The sequence below is a fragment of the Gastrolobium bilobum genome, unplaced genomic scaffold (genome assembly GCF_033153095.1).
Source record: "Gastrolobium bilobum isolate Gb01-03AN ecotype WA unplaced genomic scaffold, APGP_CSIRO_Gbil_v1 utg10651, whole genome shotgun sequence".
Lineage (NCBI taxonomy): Eukaryota > Viridiplantae > Streptophyta > Magnoliopsida > Fabales > Fabaceae > Gastrolobium > Gastrolobium bilobum.
Window position 1 is genome coordinate 252030 of NW_026898033.1, and position 12423 is coordinate 264452.

Below are 12423 nucleotides of genomic sequence, written 5' to 3' on the forward strand. Positions count from 1 at the left end.
AATTCAAAATTTAAAATATATCCCAAATCTTAAATCTCAATACAAGCTTAATTTGTTCTTTTTCAATCTTTTCCAACAAATTACAATCAACTATGCAGATTTGTTTAAATTGAATTTTGATTGAAAATTGCTAAATATTAAATTGATTTTTCCTTACGTGACTATTGATGATAGATTTGGACCTCTGAAAACTGGACCAATTATAAGTTGAACCAATTTACTAAAAAGAAAAACTTGAACCATATCCATTGATGCCACGTGATAATTCTGAACCAATTTACTAAAAGTTATACCTTTATTATTATTTTATAATTTCCAATGAGCATTCAATAAGCATTCTTATAACACAAGTATTAATTTATATTTAAAAAATAAAAATATGACAACAAACTAAGTTAAATGGAAACAAAGTATAATTCAATTTAAATTTATAATATTATTTTACATCTCTAAATGAAAATGTGAATTCATGCACAAAAGGACACTGTAATTGCACGTCATATGCACCTGAATACAAGAGACTGGCTTTTTTTAAATTGAGAATACAATCAACACGTGGGTCTTGCTTAATATGAGAAAACAAACAAACACAACAAAAGGCTAATGCTAGGAACACAAAACATGACTGTGTCTTTAGTTACAAGCCGCGAAGCGAACTCTCTCTTGCTCGCAACAAAATTAAACTTCCATTTTCAATGAATTGAAACATTTAAATAATTCATGAGACATTTATTTACTTATTTTAATTTGGGCCTTTTGTCTCTTTAGCTCTTATTTTTTTCCTTCTTCTCTCATTAATTATAGCCAACCTTCTTATTACTCTTCATTCTTTATCCTTTTTCTTCGTTTTATCAGTACGTCAATATGGTAATGCAATCGTGGGAATTGAAAATATTTTTTTTCCTTTGTTGTTGTTTTGATTTTGAAAATCAGTAACTACATGGTTGACTCATCCTTTGCCATTTTGAGAAACAAAGAGCTGAGAAGGAAAGTTCATCAGTTTACAATCAATGGGTCCTCATGTCACACATATTTATATGCTACCTGCTTAATCACTGAGACTTTGAGAGAGAACTCAATAATATTTTTTTAATTAAAAAAGAATAATAATTCATAAAAAAATTTCAAAAAATGCTTATTTCTTTTTTTCCGTACGTTCAAAAGCATTTGTGATTTTTTTGTCACTTTCTCAGAAAAATTATGTTCTCCTACTTATTTGGTCCGGAGAAGTCTCTCTCCAATTTGGAACGTTTTCTTTGACACATCACTTTAGATGATTTTTTTTGAGTTTCATTTGTAGTGAATCTTCTACTTCAATTCTCGAAAATAGTGTTGCAAACAATATGTATGGCTCTTTTTTCACTCTTGAATGTTATACCATCGCGACCTACAAATTTACAATCATTGTGGAAGACAACTATACGAACTATTTTTATATTTGAACTTATTTTTGAGACGATAATAGAAGATACAAAGAGGGTAAGTTAACTGACTCAAAATGTGTTATAAAATTTTCAAGGTGAGCAAGGTTATGTAAGAATTTGGGAAGGGAGTTGGTATAATGAACGGTCAGGACAGAGCCATGTGGCATCATCCTGGAAGTCTTGCAAGGTTGGCATGCGAGACTAGGTGGTAGATATGTTGCACGAGCACAATCGTGTCACATGACTTAATCTAGTGAGTTATGTATATTGACAATATGGTATTAGTCGCGCACGCCATCCATATAGGACTTGCCAGCGTATGACAAAGTTTCCGCTTGCTAGTAGGGTTGGCAAAACGGGCCAATCCGACTCAACCCAACCCAACCAACGTTTAACCCGAAAAAAATGAGGGGTTAGGGTTGACTCAAAAAATAAACAAGTCTGAAAACTCAACCCAACCCGACTTGAGTAGGGTTAGGGTTGGCTCAAAAAAATGAAAAATAAAATAAAATTCTATTAATGCTATAACTTCTAAATTTTTCCCCTAAATTATTAATTCATTCAATACAAAGACATATAGATAAATCATAGAAATTTCCTTTTTCATTTGGACTTGGACTTATTGGCAGTTGGCATCACATTCATACTGTCACGCATACTATAAAAAAAGGTCCTTAATGCACGGTTTTGGACTTATTGGCAGTTGCAGGGTATTTTCGTTTGGGTCTTTGGAATTGAGATTTTAGGTTTTAGCTTTCCACTTTACCCTCATTAATTTTTATATTAAAAAAAATCATAACCTGCGAGCCAACCCGTTGACCCGTGGTTGGCTCGGTTTTTTTCGAGCTAAAACGAGTCGGGCTGACTCGAGTTACTAACTCATTTTTCCTAACCCAACCCGACTCATTTTAGTCGGGTTACGAGCCAACCCGATGGGTTGGCTTATTTTTGCCAAGCCTACTTGCTAGCATCCTTGGATAATTTATTTCAAAAGTGCATTAATGTCTCGATTATTTTTGAAAACTGTGAAAAAGTCCCATTTATTGACAAAATGAAGTAACTAATCAAGGAAATTATGGATAAATAATAAATAATTTGACACTAAAAAATGAAATTAAATTTCACTAATGAATATTTATAATTAATGGAGAACTCAAAAAAATTTATGAGGAGGCACACATTATATATTTATATATATATATATATATATATATATTCTCGTTTTTAAAATAAAAACTTATACATTTAAAATTTAATATAAAAATATAATACAAATGAAAATGTCTATATTATAATATAAAACCTAAAATGATTTTATCATTAAAATCAAGATAATATTTTGTGAATTAATAAAATTCGCCAAAATTAGATGAAATTTAAGGTTTTTGTGCTCCAGAACACACATTAAGAGATAAAACCTCAAAGCTTTGGACTTAATGTTTATCCTTTAAAACCCAAAGTATTAAAATCAAGATAATACTTTATACCTCTATTATTATTTTATAATTTCCAATGAACATTAAATAAAAATTCTTATAACACAAGTATTAATTTATATTTAAAAAATAAAAATATTACACCAAACTAAGCTAAATAGAAACAAAGTATAATTCAATTCAAATTTATAATATTATTTTACATCTCTAAATGAAAATGTGAATTCATGCACAAAAGGACACTACAATGCAAGTCATATGCATCTAAATACAAGGTATTGACTTTTTTAAATTGAGGATATAATCAACACGTGGGTCTTCCTTAATATGAGAAAACAAACAAACGCAACGAGAGGAATTTCAATGGTTCTGTATCATTATTTATTCGGTGATCCAAATCAATCAAAATCATACAATTAATAAGAAGAGAGAAAAAAGAAGAAATAAAAAATAATTTTTTTTATCTAAGTGTGACCTCGTGAATGAAAGGATCACATGAGACATGAAACACAAAAAAAAATTACAAACGCAACAAGGCTAAAATTAGGAACTCAAAACATGACGGGAATAGATACTCTCATGTGAAAAAGTGATTATATGGTCATGCTATTTGATTACATTCACTTATTGGTAATGAGATAAGAGAGAGAAAAATATATAATTTTTAAAGGAATAATTTTGATCAAATAACATGACTACTTTTTCACGTGAAAAGATTCATTTCCAAATATGACAGTGTATTTTTTTATTTTTAAGATAACAACGTGACGCTGTCTTTAGTCACACGCGGCGAAGCGAATTCTCACTCTCTCGCCATAGGACTTACTCTAGTCTCTTTCGTTTCTACTCTTCTTCTTTGTTTTTTTTTGTTTTTTTTTTAATTCGTACCTTTTTTAATTTCCACCCCTCTCTCAAATCACAAAACAACTGAAATCACAAAATCTGCAAAAGCTTCCATTTTCGATTAATTGAAACATTTAAATAATTTATGAGAGACATTTATTTAATTACTTTAATTTGGGCCTTTTGTCTCTTTAGCTCTCATTTTTTCCTTCTTTCTCTCCTTAATTATTGCCCACCTTCTTATTACTCTTCATTCTCTTTCCTTCTTCTTTGTTTTATCAGTATGTGAATATGGGTAATGCAATCGTGGGAATTGAAAAGATTTTTTTTCCTTTTTTTTTGTTGTTTTGATTTTGAAAATCAATAATTACATGGTTGACTTATCCTTTGCCATTTTGAGAAACAAAGAGCTGAAAAGGGAAGTTCATCAATTTACAATCAAAGGGTCCTCATGTCACACATATTTATCTGCAACCCCTGCTCAATCACTGAGACTTTGAGAGAAAGAGAGAGAGCTTCCTGTATATCCAAAAGCATTTGTGATTTTTCTGTCACTTTCTCGAGAAAAATTATGTCCTCCTACTTGTTTGGTCCGGGAGAGTCTCTTTCCAATTTGGAACGCTTTGTTCGACACGTCACTCCAGATGTTCCTTCACGGACTCTTCCTCAGGTAATTTTTTCAGTCCTTGTTTTTTTTTTTTTATTCAGTTTTCTTTTTACTCCATCTATACCCTCTCTCATCTAAATTAATTCACGTTTCTTCACCGTTGCGGGAGAAGTGATAATGGGATATTTCATTTTTCTTCTTTTTTTTAAATTCTTTTATGTTTCTGCGTATAATTTTTGGATTACTTTTTAATTTTTTCATAAAAAAGTCCAAGTATTCCGGTTCATATTTTGATACCCATAGATACCTTGCGGCTCTCCGAATTATTATTATTTTTTCCTTGAAATTCTTAGTATGTTACATGAAATCTGTACGATTTTGAATTGTGTATCTAATCTTGTCATGGATAATCTCATTATGGTGTGGAAAATTTATAGATAGACATTACGAAGAATCAAATTTTATTTTTTTATTTGAGAAACCAACAAAAGTGAACACAACTGAGTTTGATTCATTCCTTTCAAAGTCGTGGTTCAAACGTTGTTGACCGATGTGAAGATGTTGGTGAGTGTTTCGAAAATCCTTAATAAAGAGATTGGAGAGTTTTATTTGACTTTAGTAGAATACTAATATCTAATTCCACTTAAATTTTATGTTATAAAAAAAAGTTTATTTTTTTATATGAATCAATTCTATTGTCTGCGAGTACCATAGTCATACGTTGGATTTGGTTCTCTCTGACAACTGAATCGTCACAGTCACACTAACATAAAAGATTGTAACATGCCTAAATTGCCCTCGGTATTTAGGAATATTCGATGAGATGCCATCGGCTGCGTGTCATTTTCATTCATTTAAATAAATGTTACAATATCAATACCATAATGTAAAAAATTGTTTATTTGCCATTTTTTTAATTTTTAAAATGTTTGTTTGGTTAGTTTCGGTCAATGTTGAGGTTGCTTGGAAGGACGAAATATATAGAATAAGGTAATAATTTTGTGATTTCTCGATTTCAGCAGAATCAGCGGGATTTTATTAATTATCAGGGAATCAATCGTTTTACTTGGTCAAAATTGATTCCATGAAATTTTGTGATATTTGATTTTGAGAAAAAATATTGGTGTATTGAGTTGTTTTTTATTTTATACAATGATAAAAATGATCAAATAACCGGCCTTTGGTGTATTGAGTTCTCTTTTTACGGGACATTTGGTAGAGGAGAAAAATTTTTTATCCAAAAATTTTAATTTTCAGAAATATGATTTTTACGTTCAGTTTACAATAATATCTGAAAATTAAATATTTAGAAAAATTCAATTTCCAGAAACTTCAAGAATTCCACGAGTTAAGGTATAGTTGAGTGCCACGTCATTCTCATTATCATTCTCATGGATTAGTATTTTTCATTTTTTTTGTGGAACATTCTATGTGAAAACATGTGGTACGCTGGAAATTTTTATTTGCTTGTTCTAAGTTACAAAATTCCTACGTGATTATGTAGGCATATTTATTTATTTATGTATTTATCAATCTTTGTTCGTTTCGAGAATGGTCAAAAGGGCGTAAATGAAGACAGAAAAAAAAAAATCAAGAAAATGGAGGGTGCTATCTATTGCATTTACTAGGCTAGCACCTTTGCTTGACATTGTTTATAGTGGGTGATGATCTCATCAGCAATTGGTTATATTTTTGGTAAATCTCTTTTCTTTAGACTCTAGCTTTTGCTACTTGAGAGTTAAACCTTAGATAGAAAGCGTGTTTCTTGCATTTTATGAAATTTCCGAACGTCACGTAGTTTCTTGTAAGTAAGTTCTTCTGCAATATTTGACAAACATATGTTAAAGTTGTTCTAAAAAAAAAAATATATATTTTCTTTGTTGGATGGCTAGCATTTAGCAATAGCATTGCATTGTTGGTCCTCTTGTAAAAAGCTATTATTTCTAGCCACATATAAAGCGGAAATAAAGTTGTATTGGTGCTACTAAGACCTTGTAAATCAATTGACACTGCCCTAAAAAGCCTTTAAGATTTGGGGTGTGATGATAGTGTCGTAGGTTGGATCCTCTGCCAGTACTTGCACCTCCAATGCACCAAAAAATGGTTTCCTTAATTTTTGTTGCTTTTTATCATTTTATTTGCAGAGCTGCTTTATTGATCTAAATAGCCAATGGCTACCTCCTAGCATGGACACAATTGAATACTTCACTCTGAAAGATCTTTGGGACTGCTATTATGAATGGAGTGCTTATGGTGCTTGTACACCTGTAATGTTGAAAAGTAATGATACTATAAAGCAATACTATGTTCCATATCTGTCTGCCATCCAAATCTACACCAGAAAGTCTGTTGCAGCTTCTAGGTATGTAGAAAACATTACTGTATGTTAATATACTAAATGTGACAACAAAGTGGTGTGAGTCATCTTCTTCTATTTTAGGAATCGGAGAGAAGACAGTGACAGAATTGAGTGTGAATGTGATTCCTCAAGTGATGATAGTGGAAGTGATTACCTATCTAGATCATCAAGTAACAGTTCTAGCAAAGCCTGGGATGCCGTTTCTTTGGATTCGAGCAGTGACCAGGTGGGTTCATGCCCAACAAGGGATATGCTTGGCTACCTTTACTTAGAGTACACTGAGACATTTGAACCTATCCGGAGAGTTCCATTTACTGTCAAGGTAGCCTTTAACTGCTAAGTATAGTATTCAGAACCTCTTTTTGGTGGTAATACAATTGGGACATCTGGCAGCTAGCGTCTACTGATGGTTTCTTGTTTCAGATAAATGAGTTAGCAAGAAGCCATCCGGCATTAATGACATTGAAAAGTGTGGATCTTTCCCCAGCAAGTTGGATGGCTGTTGCTTGGTGAGCATAATTAGTTGTTGTTCTTGTTATACTGAAATTAGTTGTTACTTGAAGATGAACATTTCAACTTGAAATGGGTGCCACCTGATGATAAATTTGCCTTGTTTTTGCCTGATATCTGAAGTAAGGCTTCACATTTTCAATTAACTTTATAAGAACCATTATCTGAATTATTTTGGCTGCAGTCTTCTAAACTTGCATACTGACAAGTTACTTGGTTTTTTTTTGTATTATCTAAACTTATAGTCGATAACAAGTGGTTGTCTCTGAATTGTTACAGAGAGAGATACTATGTTTTTTTTTTTTTAATTTTACTTGAAGCCAAAAGCCAAAATTGGTTGCGGTTGTGATTTCTCATGCAAGTATAAATCTGTATCAATGTTTTCTAATGAAACAGAACTGAAGGTGGAGGAAGAGAATTCTCTTGCTTATATTGTGGTTCTGTGTTTTTCATAATTACATATATAAGAACAATAAGTTTTTATTCAGTTTTGTCTATCTTGTGAAGTTTATATTTTCGTACTTCCCGTAAAAGATGTCTAGTGTCTGTTGGATTCTATGGTAGAAAAGTTGTTATACTGACTTGTTATCATTGAGATAGGTACCCTATTTATTCCATACCATGTCCGCTACCTCAAAAGGACCAGGCAGCATTCCTCACTTATCATACATTGTCATCTTGTTTCCAAGGTATCCTGATGTAGTGATTTGTTTTTTTTTTTTTTCCCCAGCGGACGAGTGTGTTTTCTTGAAATCAGAAAAGCATATCAAATCATTTGGAGTTCTTGCCATTTCTTTGTATTTTTCTACATTTTTATATGTTTTCTTGTATTTCACGAAAAATACATTGTGCGTGGGTTCTTTCTATGTGTCCACCTGTGTCACATCTGTTTGAGGTTTGTGGATGTTTCTCATTAGCCAAATGTGCTTGTGCTTGATCCTTTTTTTGGGGTAAATATTCTTTGTGCTTCTGGAGAAGCTAAGCACTGTCCCATTTACATTGTGGAGTGCGGGAGCAGATATCTGCATCCTGAATTTTCCAAGTATTCTAATTTTTCATATGAGAGTATTAGATATGTTTAACAATTGATCGTTGTGATATACTCTTGAAAATATTTGAATACAGAGGATATTGTGTGCCATTAATTCAATTTCTATCTGCTATCATGAAGTCTGTTTATGTGCATTGTACATTATTAGATGAGAATGCGTAAGACATTCTATCTACTATCATTTTATCACTCAGTGCTTGTATATAAGATTTTCTTCCAATCTCACACATGCCTCTTATGAATTGATGCTGTTGTTTCTTTCCAAATTCTCTGTCGAGAACTAAAACAAACATGCAATGCATTTACCATTTCAATGCTTATCAAATTTTTGGGGTAGCGTGTTTTGATAGTTTAACATAAAAGGGGCAATTTTGATAGTTTAACATAAAAGGGGCAAAAGTTAGAAAGTTTTTACCGGTGTGATGGAGTCATTTTACTACAATTTAAGAGTACAGGCACGTGTATAGTTTGCTAATTAATATGCAATAAATTAACATCAAGATAACCTTTTCTCCAATATTTTACTAAAATTTTGGTCCTTGATATTTATCTTTGAGCCTTGAGTTGAATGTGTTGCTCTCCTGATTTAATATTATGCATCATGGAAATTACATAATTATAATCAGATTTGATGGATTGATTCAAAACTTTTGTTTAAATAATTGTTTATGCCTGAGGCTTGCCTCTTTTCCTGCATGAAGTTTCTATTCCCTTCAATCTTTTGCATTTCTTTTCCCTTTCCTGAACAATTTAATCATTTCTTAAAGTGTCCTGCTGAGAAATCATTTAGATTCTCCTCGTGTTACTTATTTTTGTCAACTTGGCTGTGGTTTCGTGCATATTATTTAGGGTCCGTCGCTTCTCATGTGACTCCTGATGAGAAAAGTTACAGCAAATTTTTAACACTAGGATACACGTGCGGATCTTAGGATACACGTGCGGATTCTATAAAAAAAAAAAAACTAGGATTCGGACGCGTATCCTGGTAAAAGTAAGTGTTGCTGCATTTTCTCCCTTCTGCAGTCACATAAGAAGTACTTTCCCCATTATTTATTGGGAGAAGCTGGCCCTGAGTTCATTCCTGCTTAGTGTTGGAGCGGGTCAGTAGTTTAAAGTGTATTAACTTTTTTTCTTATTTGTTTCTGCAGATTGTGCAAAAGAATATAATGACATCAACATGGGAAAAAATATAAATTGTTACGGGTGGGGATTTATTCCAGGAGACAAATGTAAGAAAAAGAAGAGTGATTGTATATCTCTCTCTCCTTTTGGGCTAGTTACTTACAAAATGCAGAGTGATCGTTGGTTAAACCCCTCCAATGATGATGATGATGAAAGGGTATATGATGATGAAAGGGTATCCAATCTGTATAGTGCTGCAGACTCATGGTTGAAGCAGCTTAACGTCTACCACCATGACTTCAACTTTTTCACAAAAATACCTAGTAAATTGTTTTTTGTTCACCGCTAACTGACTACCCTTTGTTCAGTTTGGCACACTGACTCCGACAACAGAAGTTCCCCTGGGTGCAATCCTGAAAACATTGAGAAACTGAGATTGCATGTAAAAAGAATTTTTAACCTTAAGCAATGTAAAGTTTTGCTTATTTGGGGGGTTGGTTTTGCTACTTTCCTAGGTATAGATGATAGCAGTTTGTAGGCAACTGAACTATTATCTCTTTTGTACTTAGTTTGTTTTCTTTATTTAAATACTTGCTATTGATTTGTTTGGTTAATTTTCTTCTCTTTTCTTTTTAATCTGGATTCAGGGCAGATGCAATTAGTAATTTAGTATGATGTTTGATCAAATTAAATAAGTTCCAAAAACTGATCATGCCCAATTGTCTTTGGTGATGGGGATATAAAGTAGCTAAGTTTTTATTGTTGAAACAAAGTGGATCAATCCCCAAAGCAATTTTTACTATTGACTGTTCTAATTAGGGAAATTAGAAAGTAGGCCTGCTTATAGAAATCAAGTTTTTTTTTAAAAAAAGTAAAAAAAAAAAATTGTTTGGAAAAAGTTGTTTTGGAAAATGAATCCCAAAATAAATATTGTTTTTTAGTTTTAAAAACTAAAAAAACAGAACAATTTAGGGATGTTTTTAAAAGTTATTTTTTAGTTTTTGTTTTTGCAATGGTAATTTTATAAATATGAGAATTTATTGATGGCACTTTTATAAATAATTTTTTTTATTTTAAATTATTTTAAAATGGCAATCTTATAATTATAAAATCTCATTAATGGTATTTTTGTAAATAATTACAATTTCTTTATAACTTTAAAACTAATTAAATTCAAACAAATTTTATTATTCTTTTACTCTCAAAATCAAATTTTAAAATTTATACTCAAAGCAGTTTTAGAAAAAAAAAACACATTCAAACACATCCTTCAATTTTTATTTTCTTTGTTCGTTTTCTTTAAACTATGATAAAGCCGAAGGTCCCTTAATGAAATATAGAAACAATCAGGCCCATCATGAAACAAGCTGCACTATTGACATTCTGAATTTTATTCCAATTTCCAAAACCGAAGTCTATATAGATCTTGTGCATGTATTTGTATCTTTTGGAACATCACAAGCTCTTTACATTATAAATAATATGGGTTTGATTATTTTATGAGAATTGAATTCTTATGTTCTCGTCTTGTGATTTAATTAGTGGTGGATCTCATATTTATTAAAAAAGAAAAAGAAAAAAAAGTTTTACATGTAAATCAAAAGATCACAATATACTGTTGCAAGCGATGGGTTAGTTAGGCACGTGTAGGTACGCGCGCGAAAACTTTGCTGTCTGCGAGGGTTTGTATTCTGAGTTTTTGCTAGTTCAATGGAGGATTTGAAGGAGAGTCAGAATGAAACGTTGTCAATGGCTAGGAAGAGTACTAAGCGTACGAAGAGTGGTGAAGAAATACCAATGGAAGCTCGAATGCGAGAGGTGGTGAAGGAGTTTCAATCTGGTGAAACGGTTCTTGAGAAACAGAGATCTTTTGCTAAGGTAACAGGGATGGAAAATGGTGTGTCTGGTGAAGCATCTCCCTGGCTAATAGAGGAAGAGGAACCTGTTGTGGAACCCCTTGATCCGAATCAGGGGACTATTTCTGAGTGGGGTTTCCAAACAATAGTCAGAGATGATGGATCGGTGGAAATCAAAAGCAATGGAGAAGCTCGAGCTCGCATGCGTCAGCGATGGAAGAATGCCTTGATAGTTAAACTACTAGGCAAGAAGATCGGTGTTGGATTCATGAAAAGGAGATTGGAAGCTCTCTGGGCTAAGGCAGGAAGCATAACAGTAGCTGACCTAGGGAATGATTTTTTCTCTGTAAGGTTCAGCTGCTTGGAGGATCTGAACCTAGCTATAACGGGAGGGCCATGGGTGATACTGGGGCATTACCTAGCAACGAGGAAATGAGAGCCTTGCTTCGATCCAGAGAAGGAAAACATCCACAAGGTTGCAGCATGGGTGCGCCTTCCAGGTATTCCACAAAAGTATTGTGAGTTTCCTTTTCTGAATCATCTAGGAACTGTGATTGGTAAAGTCTTAAAAGTTGATAGAACAACTTCAACCGGAGATAGGGCTAGGTTTGCAAGAGTTTGCATTGAGATTGACCTTGCTAAACCTCTGAGAGGGATATACATTCTGGATGGCAGTAGGAAGAGGATATAGTATGAAGGATTATTCCTAATTTGTTTGAAATGTGGTAGGTATGGGCACAATTCGGATTCCTGCCCAGAATTTGCTAAGCAAACTCCAATGGAGAAGCCTAGTGAGACTTATGTGCAGCCAATGGAAAAGCCTGAATCTCAAGGGATTGGTGAGTGGATGGTGGTGCAGAGAAGGAAGAAAGGAGGCCAAACACATCAGAAAAGTGATATCAAGAACACCAGATTGTTTGGGGAAGATATCTCCAATGCTAAGAAGGGACAGGGGTTGAAAACGGGTGTTAGCAGTGGAAGTGGTATTCAGAAGAAAGTGATTGGAAATGAAACAGTAGTGAATGTTCCCAATTCTTTGGTGAACAAGGAAATTTTGGCCTTGGTTAACAATTCCCAGAATACTGTGGGAGTAATGAATTTTAATGCTAAGGCTCAAAATAATTCCAAGAAGTCTTCAGGTGTGAAGCAAGGAGCATCTATTACCAAGAGGAATTCGGTTAAGACTATATCAGCTAAAGGAAAAGGGGTACAACA

The 12423-nt window shown here is 32.9% G+C and overlaps 1 protein-coding gene across 1 annotated transcript; it reads left to right on the forward strand.

The window, feature by feature from the left end:
- The first annotated feature begins 4262 nt into the window (after positions 1-4262).
- On the forward strand, positions 4263-9701 carry LOC133312297 (uncharacterized). The gene is made up of 7 exons (XM_061513465.1): positions 4263-4373; positions 6455-6672; positions 6760-6991; positions 7093-7178; positions 7780-7878; positions 9254-9330; positions 9379-9701. The coding sequence occupies exons 1-7, from the start codon at positions 4275-4277 to the stop codon at positions 9699-9701; spliced, it is 1134 nt and encodes a 377-aa protein (XP_061369449.1). The 5' UTR covers positions 4263-4274.
- The last annotated feature ends 2722 nt before the right edge of the window (positions 9702-12423 follow it).

Coding starts and splice junctions, on each gene's coding strand:
- LOC133312297 (XM_061513465.1), top strand. CDS start 4,275: ATGTCCTCCTACTTGTTTGGTCCGGGAGAGTCTCTTTCCAATTTGGAA. Junction 7,179..7,779: donor AGTTGGATGGCTGTTGCTTG/GTGAGCATAATT, acceptor TCATTGAGATAG/GTACCCTATTTATTCCATAC. Junction 9,331..9,378: donor CCTGCTTAGTGTTGGAGCGG/GTCAGTAGTTTA, acceptor TTGTTTCTGCAG/ATTGTGCAAAAGAATATAAT.